This window comes from Eublepharis macularius, chromosome 5 (genome assembly GCF_028583425.1).
Source record: "Eublepharis macularius isolate TG4126 chromosome 5, MPM_Emac_v1.0, whole genome shotgun sequence".
Classification (NCBI taxonomy): domain Eukaryota; kingdom Metazoa; phylum Chordata; class Lepidosauria; order Squamata; family Eublepharidae; genus Eublepharis; species Eublepharis macularius.
Window position 1 is genome coordinate 33,166,877 of NC_072794.1, and position 15,919 is coordinate 33,182,795.

The 15,919-nt window shown below is 43.1% G+C and overlaps 1 protein-coding gene across 1 annotated transcript in view; it reads left to right on the top strand.

Annotated features, from left to right (window-relative positions):
• The window catches only part of HMCN1 (hemicentin 1), a 278,171-nt gene that overhangs the window by 55,772 nt on the left and 206,480 nt on the right, over positions 1-15,919 (top strand). Inside the window, exons 6-9 of the mRNA XM_054980206.1 lie at positions 2,322-2,428; positions 14,334-14,454; positions 15,087-15,350; positions 15,546-15,690. Of these exons, the coding sequence (XP_054836181.1) occupies positions 2,322-2,428; positions 14,334-14,454; positions 15,087-15,350; positions 15,546-15,690 (637 nt within the window). The remainder of the gene's footprint in view (positions 1-2,321; positions 2,429-14,333; positions 14,455-15,086; positions 15,351-15,545; positions 15,691-15,919) is intronic.

The following is a 15,919-nucleotide window of genomic DNA, read 5'->3' on the forward strand; positions in this document are numbered from 1 at the left end:
ATGATTAACTGCTTTAGTCTTGCCTGCTTCCAGTCATCTTCTGTTGAAGGATGAATAATCTTGCTGGGCCTGTGCATCTTTTTGCCACTCCTGATCCAGAGATACAGGAGTGCAGCAGGATTTGAGTCCAGTGGCACCTTAGAGACCAACAAGATTTTTCAGGGTATAAGAGTCAAAGCTGCCATCTTCAGATGTAGGAATATTTCCCGTCCTCTATGGAAGTGCATGCAGACTAGTGATTCACACAGTAGCTCAGAGGATGGGCTTCTCTCGAAATGGGTAATTCTTACTCTAAAAATAAATCTTTCAGGTGTATTTGGAATTTTAGTTCTGAAAAAAAAAGCGTGCCTCAACTATCATTAGCTCAAGAAACTGCAGCATTTGTGCTTTTCCATAGTTAATGCCTCGTTTAGATCTGATCTGATGACAGCCGTTTCCTCAGGTTATTTGTCTTTATTCACTGCTATTGGAAGTGGATTTTCTTCTGTTTCCCACAGCATCATGTTAAATTCATGCACCTCCCAGCGCTCCCCTGGTTATTCCCTAATCTTTCCCAAAATCTCAGGAAAGCCAGGATGGCTGTCATGGTGGTGGGGAAATTTGGATTTTCCTAACCTGGTCCTGGCCATATGGCAGCCATTTTTCCTGTTGTAGTCCCTGCAGTGGGAAACTTCCAGCACCACTGCAGGCAATTCTGGCAACTGAGTATAGCTATATTGTTATAATGTTACAATAATGTGTGTCAGTTCTATGAACTCTGAGCTTTCATTGAGAAAGGCATATTTCTGCATCGAAAAGGGCTAGAGACTTACTTTTTAAAAAATGAAATCTGGGAATTCAAAGAACCGAATACTATACCAATGATTGTTAGTAACAGCGATATTCAGCTGATATATATTTTTTTAAACGGACAAAGCCCTGACAGTGTGTGGTATAGATGGCAATGGCTGTTGCCAAGGGACTGGGGCAGGGAAACCATCCTATATTGGCAGCCACAGCAACTAAGGGAAAACTACACAAACCTCTCCTTGTGTGGAAAACACCAATATTTCAGATAGCTCACTGCTCACATGAGCAGCAGAATACCAAAGGAGAAAAATTATATAAGATGTAGCCCTTCTCCTGGGAAATGAAAAGTAATCTCTTGAAACTGATAGGAAGTAAGTTGCACATAAATAAGAGAAAATATACTCAGGCTGTAATTAATTGAAGAAAACGTACCATAGGAAGTTGTTGCACACATTAGGGTAAGTAGATCTTAATATGCTGGAAAGGTCAGGGGGCACATTTTTAACCTCAACCTAATCCAAAAACTCAATAAGTGAGAAGATAAAAATTGCTGAATCAGTGGGAAAAGACATTTTGAGATACGTAAAACTATCTATCAATGAGGTCATTACACAGTGTACTGCTTCATCTCTTATGAGGACAGCCAATGATATAAAGCATGGGGTAAAAAAGGAGTATATACATGAACATTCACTCTATGTAAAATGAATCTTTTGGGGGCAGGCATTGTGAGAATTTGGACACCGTTTTGTTGCCTAAGCAACTTCATCAGACTGAGAAGTATCACAGACACATATGCAGATTGTGAGGCATCCCTTTTTAACTTCACTCCCAATATGGAGTGAGGAGGGAAGTAGCATTTTGCTGCAATATAGACTATACAAAAAATTGATATACCGTGAAATAAAAAATCTGTTTCCAACCCATTCTTCCCATTAATAATTGGTCCTCCAAAATCTACCCCAGCCCAATGTCTTAAAAGCATAAACCAAAGGAGTGGTTAGGAAAGGAAGAAAGGCTTTTGTGGCTCTACCAGTTCTACACTCAGAGGTTATTATAGAATAGCTCTGGTTTCTTCAGATTGCTCTCGGGCAATCAGAGAAGATGATGACTAATGACTGCCTTCTTTTTTCTTCTTGCTGATTCTAGCATATGTCTATCCAGTGATCTATTACTGGAGCTACCTGAGATTTCCAGTGTTGTCAAACTATACACTTAGCCCACCCACATAGCTCTAGAAATCTGTTCTTTATCATGTTATCAGAAAGCTCCTTTTGTAGAAATGTAATCTAATATGAAATAAGTTTAATTGACATTGGTCCGCTTCGTGGCAAAATGTTACCTTCTGGGGGACCAAACCCAGAAGACATGGGAGCATCTCCAATGCCATTATTATCAGAAACACCATGCTGTTGAATCCTGTGCTGATGGATAGTGCTCTAAGTTTTAAAAGCCAGGGAGGGCAAAAAGTTCAAGTATCACTAAAATTTCTGTAAAAAAAAATGTTTATTCCTTTTTTGTCTGTGCTGTAGGTAAGCTCATAAAGAAAGGATCTGGCTTGAATGAATTACTGAATATTGAAAACTCTGCAAAGGTAGTGAATATAAAAGATCCAGTGCCCGGAATGTGGACAATTAAGGTAATATCACCATAGCAACACTACATTTCTTATAGGTGTACTACCGTTATATGTGTGTGTGTATCTGTCTGTCTGTCAGTCAATTAACAGGATAGTATAGTGAGATTTGTTAACAATCCTTTTTGCAGTAGACTGGAGTCTTTTGCCAGCCCTTTATACTGAATGGGTGTTAAATGTAATCACCTTGTTTGAGGAAAAGCTGTGACTACTCTGGCAAGACACTCCAGAGTGTAGGTTTGGGTCATCTCCTTGTTTTTTGTGTCCTTCCAGGGTTAAAGCCATCATGCCCTGGCTTTGAACAATGAGATCCACCCTCTGGTTGCCCACTTTCTTGAAGGGACCAAATCCCGTACAACCAAAGCTGACAGAACATTTGTGTACCTGGCAAAACGGAGTAAACCTAAGCGAACAAAGCTCTGATTTCATGTCTTTTTAGTTTTTCTGGACAAATGAAAGCATGTGCTGCCTGTCAACTCCCCAATGAAGCAGAAGAGATGTTGTGCTTATTATTTTTATCAGTGTATACTTTGCAGTGGAAAGGCCCTTCACTGGTTGTTTCTGAGCAGTGAGGGCTCCCCTATAGATTGTAATTGTGTCTAGTGTTGGTGTTCCAAAAATGTGGTAGAAGCTTCTTGAAATCATTCCACATACTATTGTGCTTCATGCTGCTAGGACACAACTTTCCAAGCCCAATCTTGTAAGGCATAATTGAAGAAAAGTGCTTGTTGCTGAGCTGTGCATCCTAACTTTCTCCTTTTAAGTTTCAATATATATTGTTAATATGCTTTCTGTGGGAAATGTTCCTCTAAAAATCGCATCCAGTTCCACTATAAAATAAACTGGATCTCAAACTCTTGAATTTCAGAGGCACGTGAAGAAAGACAAAACTGAACTTTCCTAAAGTAAATGAAAACTTCCCATTGAAAGGCAGCAAGGCTGATAGGATTTGCTCTCCTCACACATCAGGTAGACTTGGAAGTAATTCCAGCTTCCATCAACCAACATAATAGGTAGCATATGTGGAAAATGGGAGAGGGGAAAATAGAGGATAGAATTGGGCCCACTCGTTTTTTTTAAATGGTGACTCAATCAACATAAGTGGGGAAGGGGCTCCCTTCACTTTCACAGGAACCTGCCAGCTAGGAATGGCTTTAATCTCTGCAACTCTAATTGGTCTAATCTTGACATCTTCTTAGGGTGCCTCTGGATGATACTTTTTGGCACAGGCAGGTACTTGTTTTAATGTGCTTCCTGCAGACATCCCGCAGCTGTGTGGAACGGCTTCTTGGGGAAAAAAGAGCCCGAATGGGCTGAGAATGGCACTGGGTGGGGGGAGGGGAGGAAAGATTTCTACCCCCCAACACAGTTTTCTTATGTAAAAACTGCACGAGGGAGTTGTTTTTATGATTTTACAGTGCCATGTGGAGAATCTGTGCTCGGTATTCTCTAGAGGTTCCCTTTAGCCTCACTGCTATTGTTTGCTGTCCCACAAAGTGGCCTGTTCTCACATTCCTCACAGGAATTTTGTAATACTGGTTTTTGCTCTGGGACAGAACAAAGAGAATGGGTAGTTGAACTGATATTTACCATTGGAGAAACTATTAGGACAGTCTGCCCTTGGAAACTAGTAGATTCAGATGGAGTTTCCTGTCAGTAAGCATTCCTTAGTCAGTTCATTTAATCTGGAAGTCACTTAGGTGGTTGCTGGGAATGCCCTCTGACTCTTTGGTGGAGAGTCCCCGTGGTATAGTTGTTAGACTGTCAGACTTGGATTTGTGAGTTCAGAGGCCAAATCCTTGAACCTTGCTGGGTGACCTTGAACAGTCAATCTGTCTGCTTAGCCCAGTTCTCAGAGTTGTGGGGATAAAATGACGGAGGGAGCATAGTGCACATCACCCTGAGCTCCTCTTAGGAAAGGCAGTATAAAAAGGCATTTTGGACAGACTCAGAGTCTATTATACCCCTTGGTTTACAGAGCACCTGAGGCAATGAAAACAGCTGGTAGATGAACAGAATGTGAGTGGAGGAAAAATTGTTCCAGATTTAACTCCAAACAGGTTGAAGCACATTTTTGAAGTGCTGACACAGAGTAATGCTGTTTCTTTTACTTCCAGCACTTCAAAAATGTGCTTTAACCTGTTTGGAGTTAAATCTGGAACAAATTTTCCTCTACTTGCATTCTGTTCATCTACCAGTTTTCTTGGCCTCAAGGTGGTTTGTAAACCAACAAATGAAATGGACTTTGACTCTTAGAACATTTTTTTATCATGCCTTTCCTCAGAAAAACTCAGGGTGACCTATACAATGCTCCCTTTTTCATTTTATCCCCGTAACAACTGTCTGTCTGACTGACTATTGGTCTTTTGATGGGTGGTTAGCTGGCTAACTAGGGATGGCCATTTGTTTAGTTGTCCAGCGGCTGCCATCAGCCAACTACAGCAGAGCTGCTACCATAATAAGAGTGAAATCCTAAGCGGAGTTACTCCAGTCTAAGCCCATCAATGCTTAGGATTTCACTGTAAGTGTGGCTGGGTGTAGTGGTCTTTATACAATTACTTTATAAGGCATTCTGAGTTCAGAACGTGTTTTGGGATAATCCAAGCTGTATGCTAATTTGGTTTTTTGGGGGGCAAATAGGTAGCTTTTTATGAGCTCAGATCTGAGCAAATGGGTGAGTTCTCCTCTACTCTGAATGAACACAGCTAGCTCTCCTTTCAACACAGTGCCTTAAAATTCACGTAAAAGGATCAATTATGTTTGATGGAGAATTAGATGAAAGCATGAGCCCTCATCAACCCATGCCAGTTTTTATATCTTCTGTAAATCCAGTCTGATCATACAGCCTGGTCAGGATCGAAGTTATAGTCTGCCTCTTCAAAAGTGAGGGGCTTGTAGGAATGGATTGGAAAAGGTCCATGCTATGTTTGTAGGTCTCTAGAACTCAGCATTTGAAATTTCAGTTTTTGTGGTCAGGAAGAGTTAAATTCTGCAATAAGAATAAATTATGTAAATTCCATGTTTTGCAGCTTGATCATACCACTATAGCAGCTTGATAGCACAGTTTGCACCGAATTACTTCCCTTTGTCATAAAAATTTTAAATGGATTGGAGAGAGAAAATAAGGTTGTCATCAAATGGGGAAAGAATGCCATTACATACAGTCTACAGTAAAAAACATATTTTGCTATTCCGTGTTGGAAGATTTTGCAGAAATGGGTTAAACCTCTGCTTAAACAAAGAAAGAAAGTGGGGGCAAAGAACTGAACCTGAAGCCAGTAGGAACTATTTGCAGTCACTGATGACAGCCTCAGACATAGCAATGTATCTTTGACCCACTGGTTTCATTGCAAGTTACACAATTGTAAATGTGTGCAGGACTGCAACCATTGCGAAGAAGAGCGTTATCTGCTGGATGTTGTGTTTGTTCAGAAAGGATTTTGACAGTTGTTATTACTGTTATTCACACTTGGCCTCCAAGCCAATGCCAGCTGGTTAGATGAAAAGTAATAGTATGCAAGACGTAATCAACCCAGTTTAATGAGTTGCACCCCTTGTAAAGTAAAGCCATCTGTAACTATAGCAACACCAAAACAAAAACACATATTTTCTGACAACTAAACACCATTCTCATCTGAGCTGTGGTTTCTCATGTAACAGAACTGCATGAAGTCTATGGTATCTAAATGAGCTATTAAATTTTTTAATGTCTAATTGCTGATTTCCATTAGTTTAAATACTTTCATTTTCATTATGAGAGAGATGAAGCTGCCTGTTTGAAAGGACATTTCCAAGTGCATTCCAGCATTGTTCGTGCTTAGTTTGGATAGAAATTGGAACAGATTTAGTCCTTATCCAAGCATATTTCTCTCTGTCTGTTGCAATCAAGCTCAAGAGAAACCAACATCAGCCTGACTTAAGCTAAAATAACATCGTCTGCATGAGGGCCGAAGAGCTCAAATTTGTATCCAAAGTTCAGCATTGGCTTAATTTAGAAATCATGGCACACCGCAGTTCGGGGAACTCAGCTATGGTTTTGTATGATGTCTCAATTGACCAACTTATTGATGACCATTGTGCTGATTTTCAGAGGTTTCTGCATCATGGATATGGGAGAGGAGGCGACATAAACAACAGCAGAAATCAGCTTGGAAAGCATGGTTTGCTTGTTTGTATGACTAGGAGCTCAAACCTCAGTTTGGGTTCTGAACGATGGGTTGAGTTGATGTTTGAATGGAGCCTTGTCAGAAAGAACTGTACAGGTGAAGTAAATAGTACGGGTTTGGGGAAGATATGGCATGTCTCAGCAGGAACAGAATGGCTTTCAGTCCTGGTTGTGGCACAGAGACAAAATAATCTTTGTGGTATATTTATTGTATGCATTACAGTGGAACATCTGCTTCTCCTCAATACTTGTGAGTTGGGTTAATCTCATGGGGTGGAGTCCTTGCTTAGGTCTGTTTGTTAGTACCAAATGGAGAGAGTCACGGAACAACATATACCAAACCAAAAAATACCAAAAATAAAAGCCGTGACCTACTAAGGCAATTTAAAGATACAGTGTTTTTTTTAGCAAAATATAGTTTATATGCAGTTAACCAATATCATCTACGAATTCATCAACAATATGAATAAGAAAACAAATCTAAACCTTTAGAATAACATCTACTTACGAAAGACGATCAAGGTAACTCACACAAAGTTTGTAAGCACAATGGCCGCTCGCTCAAAGGCGTATGCACGGCTTAACTCAAGGTGTTCCTTAAATGTCACGTATACAGAGAATCTACAATTGAACTTTAAAGGGCCAGAACCCCTAGCGAACAGTCCTCACAAGCTGATAAATCACAGTTAATATTAAGTCCATTAGGCTCCACTGTTTGCAGCTTGTGTATCCACCAGGCTTCTCTTCTCAGCAGATCTCTTTGTGCAAACAAGTTGTCCTTAAAGTGACTCACATATAGTACTGAGTACAAAAAGTCCTGATCTCGATGTCCTTGTTCCAGAAAATGAGAGACCAAAGGGGCTTCCTTCACATTGCGGCGTAATCTGGAGCAGTGTTCCTGGATTCGAATCTTAATAGCTTGATTGGTGTTACCAACATATAGTTTTTTACAGGGACAGGCAGTAACATATACAACATTTTGAGTGTTACAATTAGAAAAGACCTTGCTACGTAGTCCCAGTCCTTTAAACTGTTTTGGAGACATTACTAGATCGCACGTAGAACAATTTCCACACTTAAAGTGACCCTTAGGTAACTCCCTGGCATGTCTCCTGTCAGTTAAATCTGAATGTGTTAGATGATCTCTGAAATGTCTGGTTCTACGATACGCTATCCTAGGTACGTTATCACAACCTGGAAGATCCTGCACTAACGCCCAATATTTTAACACCACCTGTCGAATGCCCTTCACCAAAGGCGTATAATCCAATGCAAAGGTGAGCCTCTCTTCCGTTCTTTTTTGCTGGTTTTTTTAATAAATCCTGTCTATTGTGTTGGAATGCCCGGTCTCTACAAGTACTAATAACATGTTCCGGGTAACTCTTGTACACAAATTGTTGACCCCAACGTTCACAATTGGTGTGAAAATCTCGAGTCAACCATCGCGGTTACGACTGGTTGGATTTTTTGCAAGCTTTTTAACTGCTATGAAATTAATTCGGGTTGTCACCTATTAAGTTCATATTTCTGTTGCAAGCTCTCAGCTGCATTGATGTACAATTCTGAATCTTGGATTGGATTCCTTGGTGTATGAAAATACGGTTGGGCGGTGTGAGCCCTTGCATTTCGAATAATTAAGAGTTTAGCACTTTGCACTTTGTAATTGACATACTGAATGATTGTTTCATTGGGGTTCATATTGTATTCCTGATAAACTGTATTGACTGTATGTAACCAGCTTTATTACCTTTCGTAGTTGATATTGGTTAACTGGATATAAACTATAGTTTGCTAAAAAAAACACTGTATCTTTAAATTGCCTTAGTTAGCAGGTCACAGCTTTTTTTGCTTGGTATAGGTCTGTTTGCTAGCAAGAAGGAATAGACCTGTTGCTCCCATCCACGTATCTCCATGTTAATAAATAGATTGTGTTTTGAGTATACCCATGTCTGCTGCATCAACTTAAGAGCAGGGACTAGGGTTGCCAGGCCCCCTCAACCTCCCAGCGGGTGATTGGGGCCTGGCACTTACCTGCGGGAGTGGGGGGGGGGTGCACGCTCACAAAGCACGCACACACTCCTGCAAGCGCAATGACGTCACTTCCCCCCTGCTAACTCATTTGATTTTTGCGATGAGGATTTACCTGACTGGTCACTAGCGACCCCTGACGAAATAATAGAGTTAATTGGTCAACTGAAGACTGGAAAAGCTCCTGGTCCTGATCTGATTCCCCCAGAGCTTCTAAAGCTGGACGTAACTTCCGGGAAGTGACATCATCACATGGCCCCTGGGATTGCACCCATGCTCCGCAGGGTCCCAGATTAGGGATTCTGCAGAGCATGGAAGTGCTCCTGCCCTCCACAGTGGCCCAAAACATGCCCGTTTTGGCCCAGATTGGGCTCATTTTGGGCCCATTTTGGCGTGGATCAGGCCCGTTTTGTGGGCCAATCTGGGCCAAAACGGGCCCGTTTTGAGCTGCTGTGGAGTGCGGAAGCGCTGTGCTCTGCAGTGGCCCAAAATGGTCCCGATCTAGGCAAAACCGAGCCCATTTCGGACCACTGCAGAGCACAGGAGTGCTCCCACTGTGAGCCACCGCTGCACCCATCGTGCTGTCTCCCCCTTCTGCCGTCTTCCCGGGTGCCTCAGTGGGAGGGTTCCCTCAGCCTCAGACCAGGCGGGGGGCTTGTGTCACCAAGGCCCCCCTCCTGCCCACTGGGTTGTGAACCTCCGCAGTCTCTCTGACCTACTCACACCCAACTTATCCTCCTCGGCCTCATGGGGAACTCCCCTCTTTATAGCACCCATCTGCCCCTCCCCCCAAGGGCTTGCCAATCATCCCTCATCTCCCATTACCTGCCCGTTCCTCCCCTTCGCCACACCTGAGAGTTTCCTTCCTGGTTGGCTTGGTTCCCAACCCTCAAGTACCATTTTCCCCCTCCACCTATGCCGCTCCTAGAGCCTGCCTCCCTCTTGGGATTGGCCCTGGCCCCGCCCATCACACTGGAGTTCCCCCCTGGCTGTTTCCCAGCCAATTAGCGGAGGGCTCTGGCCCTCCATCTGCCCTGTCTCCCCTTCCCGCCTCTGTGCCTCCGCCCTGCTCGCCGTCAGCAACCTGGTCTCCCGGCCCCACCTGTCACTCTGGCTCGGGCGCGTGTGAGCACGCGTGTGAGCCACGAGCATGTGTGAGGCAGAGTATGCTGCTATACATGCCACTATTATACAGCTTGAATGGATGTATCAATTGCTGAAAGATTTGAAGGTAAACTGTGATCTTCCAATTCAGATTTCCTGTGATAACTCTGCTGGCCTGGCCCGGCCCGGCCCGGCCCGGCCCGGCCCGGCCCGGCCCGGCCCGGCCCGGCCTGGCCTGGCCTCAACACGCCTCCTAGGTAGCAGGAGTTACACCTAATCCTACTCTGAAATATTGAACCTGTTCAGAGTGCATACACTTGGTGAATACATCAGCAAGATTACAAACAGAAGCACATTTAACAATTTTCACAAAACCATTAACAACATTAGTTTTGACAGTTTGGTGATGAATTGTGATGTGCTTGCTTCTGGCTCTTGCACCACAGTCTTTGGTCAAACTCAGGGCAGCAGAGTTATCACAGGAAATCTGAATTGGAAGATCACAGTTTACCTTCAAATCTTTCAGCAATTGATACATCCATTCAAGCTGTATAATAGTGGCATGTATAGCAGCATACTCTGCCTCACACGTGCTCGTGGCTATAATTTTAATTTAATTTAATTTATTATATTTATATTCCGCCCTCCCTGCTTTCGCAGGCTCAGGGCGGATAACAAATACAAACATCACCCAACCATTAAAAACATTTAAAAGCATTAAATAATACATTTAAAAATATTTAAAAGCATTAAATATTACAGTTCATACTGCATAGTGGTTCATACATGCCTCTGTGTTTGCATAGGGGTGATGGTTTAACCCCCCCTCCACGGGAGGGGGGCACCGCCCGGCGTCAGCCATATGCCTTGCGGAATAGCTCTGTCTTACAGGCCCGGCGAAATGCAAGCAAATCTTGCCGGGCCCTTGTCTCTCAAGACAGAGCATTCCACCAGGCCGGGGTCCAGGACCGAAAAGGCCCTGGCCCTGGTCGACGCCAGGCGGGCCTCCCTAGGGCCAGGGACACTTAAAAGATGTTTTCCACCAGAGCGGAGAGTCCTCCGGGGCTCATAAGGTGAGAGACGGTCCCTCAGATATGTCGGTCCCAATCCGCGTAGGGCTTTGTAGGTTAACACCAAAACCTTGAACCTGATTCGGTACTCCACTGGCAGCCAATGCAGCTGGCGTAGCACCGGTGTAATATGCTCCCACACCTGTGCTCCAGCAATGACCCGCGCGCTGCTGCATTCTGTACCAGCTGTAACCGCCGGATCAGGCCCATGGGGAGCCCAGCGTAGAGCGTGTTTGCTTTAAAGACTTATGCATTATCACAGCATCATTTAACATGATCACTATCCCTGTTGTGGACTTTGCCCCTGGTTGATCACCCCAGCTGGAGTCACAATAAGCATGTAATTGCAACGTATCTGATACCTTCAACCTTAGATTGTTGTCTAAAGTACCCTTAAGATATCTCAGAACTCCTTTTGCTGCTGTCCAATCACGTTGGTAAGGACAGTGCATCCTCTGGCAAAGCACTTTCAAACCATTGTAACTGCGCAGCTGTGTCATGTATAAACAGAATGTCATCCACAAAGATAAGAACCGTGACATCAGAAACCAGTACACGTCTTGTAAATACACATGGATCAGATATACTCTGTTTAAAACCATATTTCTGTAGAGAAGTAGATATGTACAGGAACCATTGCCGGCTGGATTGCTTCAGCCCATACAAAGCTGTATTCAATTTGAGCACTAAACTTTTATCAGTATGTTCAAAACCTGGAACCTGTTTCATGTACATGGTCTCCTCTAGAGTAGCGTGTAGAAACGCAGTGCTAACATCAAAGTGCTGTACCAGCTTCTTTTGAACTGCTGCCTGACACAGTGCGACCTTAAAAGATTCACTGCGCACCGTGGAAGAAAAGACTGAGTCATAATCCAGACCATAGACCTGTGAATATCCTTGCGCTACCAGTCGTGCTTTATGTTGCAAAGACCCATCTTGCAGTGTTTTTAGCTTAAACAGCCACCTGCAACCTACTATGTTAGAGTCAGAAGGCTTTTGAACCCAAGTAAACACCTTGTTTTCTGTCAAGGCATCATACTCCCCTTGCATAGCCTCTAACCAAGGCTTCCTCTCCTCATCCGGGAGAGATAACACCTCCTTGTATGAACAGGCCTCTTTAGAAGCAACAAAATTTATCACAGATTGAGTAAACCCATAACACTTAGGAGCAATCCCTTTTGTTGAGCGACTTGACACACGAACAGGCTGTGGCTCTGTTTTTGGAGCTGCTTGCGAGGCTTGTCTCTCAGGAGAAACACTTTCGCTTTTCACCTCCAGCTCAGAGCCTGTGTTAATCGTGCCATTGCTGGACTCTGTGAGAGGCAACATCACCTGTGGCGTCTGCTCATAACCGTGCAGCCTCTGCCAACTACCATGCTCCCACACACTTGCAGACCGGCTATAGCTCATTTTTTGATGTTCATCACAAAACCTGTAAGATTTCATATTTGGTTGATAACCCAAAAACGTAAGCTGTTTGGTTCTGGCACTCCCCTTCCTCCTTAACTTGCGAGGGATGTGCACCGAAGCTTTCATGCCGAATATCCTAAGAAAACCTAGGCTAGGATCCCTGTTATACAGGACTCGGTAGGGAATGTTATCAATAGCCCTGGTCCACAACCTGTTGGACAGATAACAAGCAGCACACATGGCTTCTGCCCAAAACCTCATCTGGAGACCAGCATCAGCTAACATGGCATACATCATGGTCTGAAGAGTGGAATTTTTCCTCTCAGCTAATCCATGTTCCTGAGGAGAAGCTGTGTTAGTTACCCTTCTTACCACACCATTTAGCTCCAACCAGTGATCAAATTGATCAGACATAAATTCCCCACCTTGATCCACCTGTATGGCTTTAAGTGAAGTAGCCAATTGCTTCTGAACACGCTTAGCCCAACCCTTGAATATGGTGAACGTGTCAGACTTATGCTTCATAGGAAAGACCCAGGAATACTGGCTTTTGTCATCAGTCAGGATTAAACAGAATCTGTTATTAGAACAACTCTTGGGGTATGGCCCCACCAGTTTCTGCCAGCTCTACCTGAAGGTGGAGGGTTAGACATGTCCATTTTTCACGTACCTGCCTTGAGAAGCTGCTAAAGGGTAAGCAGAAATCGGTCTGTGGGGAGGGGGAGGCATGGGGTGTGTGAGAGAGCAGCATAGGTACCAGTGGCAAGTTCCAGGGGAGGGAGAGGTATATGGGGCTGCATTGTGCTCTGAGCTTCTTTGTGGGACCACTCCACCCATGTAGCATGATACAGCGCATTGCACTGGACCATGCGACATCCAAGGATTTGCTGCACGAACAGGGTTGGGTATCCTGTGGGGAGCTGAATGCCCACTAAGAGGGTTGGCCCCCTGCTTATTATGACCAGTAGGGTAGGAAATGAGCTGAGTTTGAGCATCCTTTTTATAAACAACAGTACAGCTGTGCCAAATGCTTGCCTGTTTGGGTTTGTGTTGAACAAACAGTGCTTTTAGGAGTTCCAAATATTAAAAAGCCCTTAGCTCGGAATATTTTCCCCTTTTCGTACATGTTTGCAGCTCTTCTTGGATACAATCGACAGCAGACATTGCAGGCATATATAGATTTCCTCCCGTGTTGTGTCTCTTCAGCAGTCCGTTGTGATCCTGAGGAAGATGATTTGTGGAGTTGCAGGCTCATGTGGACCAAAACCAAATAAGTTGGAGGACAAAGTCTGCAGGGGGGAGGGAGAAGGTGCACTTTCCGCCCATTCTCCCTCTTCCTTTCCTTATTGCAACCCCTCTCCTCCACCTATGTAGCTTTTTGTCCACTTGGGTCCTGCAGGAATCATCTCACCAGAGGCAGTCACGGGGCAATTCACTAATGGCTGGTTGGATCTAAGCCAAAATCTTCAGTTTGAGGCTTTTATACCGCTTAGTTCCTATCCATTCCAGATGTCTCCCTCTCAAAAGGACGCTGAATCATATCAGGTAGTGCCTGGCATAGATAAAACAATTCCTGATTTTTCAACCATGGTTCAGAGATCAAGAAATGTTACACCTATACAAGACCTAAGTCAATTTTATCCATTGCCTATGTTCTGAAGCTCTAAATAAGTCTGCTTATCAACATAATAATTCTTTTATAAAATGTCTGCCGTATTGTATGCTTTGAAATTCCTGATAATATTTTTACGTATTCTGTAGTATAGCGATTAAGTGGTTGGGCTGCAAATCTGCACTCGGCTGGTTTGTATCCTGCCACTGCCATGAGCTCAGTAGGTGGCCTTGAGTAAGCCACTCCTCTGAGATCCAGCTCCCTAGCTGTATTGTGGGGATAATAATAACATAGACCTTGTTCATCGTTCTGAATGGGACACTAATCTTTCTAGAAGATCAGTATATAAGCGCTGCTGCAGTTGTTATTTTGTTTACACGGAAATAAGTCTCAGTATTTCAGTGGGGCTTGCTTTGTATGCTTAGGATTGTACGTCTAGTGGGTCTAGTAGGTTTGGTTAATATTCCAAAGGACTACAAATATTGACTGCTGAAACATTTATTCTACAATCTTTTTCAGACATCCAGCAGTGGACGACACTCTGTTCGTATCACAGGGCTCAGTACTGTTGACTTCCGAGCTGGTTTTTCAAGAAAGCCGACATTAGACTTCAAAATGACTTCCAGCAGACCAGTGCAAGGTTGATTGCTACTCTGATTCTCATTGAAGTAAAATTTATGCAAGGGTGATGATGAAGATAAGAAATCTTGTCCTTTAACTAATCTAAATCTACAAGATGGTTAACAAAACTAAACCAGCAGTGCAATCCTAGACAGAGTTACACCTTTCTAAATCCATTGAAGTAAATATGCTTAGAAGGTTGTAACTGCTTAGGATTGTACTGTAAAACTGTGGAAACTAACAAAAATACAAAACTAATCACAGCAGAACAAATCAGCAGAAACAATTAATGGGCTTTCCCCCAGTATTACCTCACCTTTGCAAATCTGCTTATGGAAAGCAAAAAGGGATGTGTTCTAGGCAATCTGTAGAAACCTGTGCAAGCATGGTTTGCTCTTCAGGTCAGAGTATTCCCCAGTGTGTACATCAAAGTTTCCCATTTCATAAAATGGAAAGCCTTCATACGCCAAGACTCTGGGTTAAGGCCCAAATCTTTTGCATATTTCTGACTGGGAGGGCTGTGATGAGCAGCTGTGTAGACAATTATCTTCCTAGACTCTCAGGACTCTCAAATGGGTTGCAGAGCTGCCTATGTCTTAAGAAGATTCCGCATTACAGTTTTGTAATTCTTGATCTGTATTTTGTTAATAGGGATACCCACCTTCATTCTGCTAAATACCACAGGAATTCGTCTTCCTGCTAGAGTGGACCGTCTAGAATTGCTAAGCATATCAGGAGATCTGCTGAAGACCATTCCTGTGAAATATTATCCTGACAGAAGACCTTATGGAATCTGGAATATTACTGAGTTTGTTCCCCCAAATGAAGCCTTTTTTATTAAAATAACTGGTTATGACAAAGATGATTACCTCTTCCAGAGAGTATCAAGTGTTTCATTTTCCAATATTATTCCTGGTAATTTCAAAGTTTTTTTTTTAAAATTAAGCTATTATTTATTTAATAGTGAGGTGTCTTAGACAAGGGGGAACCTTCAAACCCTCCCCCTTCCCTCCCAATCTGTGTCTGATATGACTCTTTAGTATCATGGAGGAAAAATTACTGTACCACTATATTAAGTTTATAAGGAGGATAACTTTGATCTTATTCCAGATGTTCCAAAAGTAACCATGCCTGAGAAAACTCCAGGATATTATCTGCAGCCAGGTCACATTTCTTGCCATGTAGACAGCCTCATACCTTTCACAGTCCGTTTTAGCAGGAATGGCATTAAATTGGGAATGGATCAGTTTTTCAAGTAAGTAACTGTCTCAGCACCACTGTAAAGCTTTCTTTTCATCTAGTATGTTTATATCATTTCCATTATACAGTGGAGAAACTGGGATGAAAATTGGTTGCTTAGTCGTGACAGCCCTTGTTTGTTAATGCTTTCTACATCATCATCATGATTTTGGTGTATCTAGTTTACCAGGAGACTATACCAGATCCCTTCAATACTTACATTCTCCATTTTCTCATGTTATTTT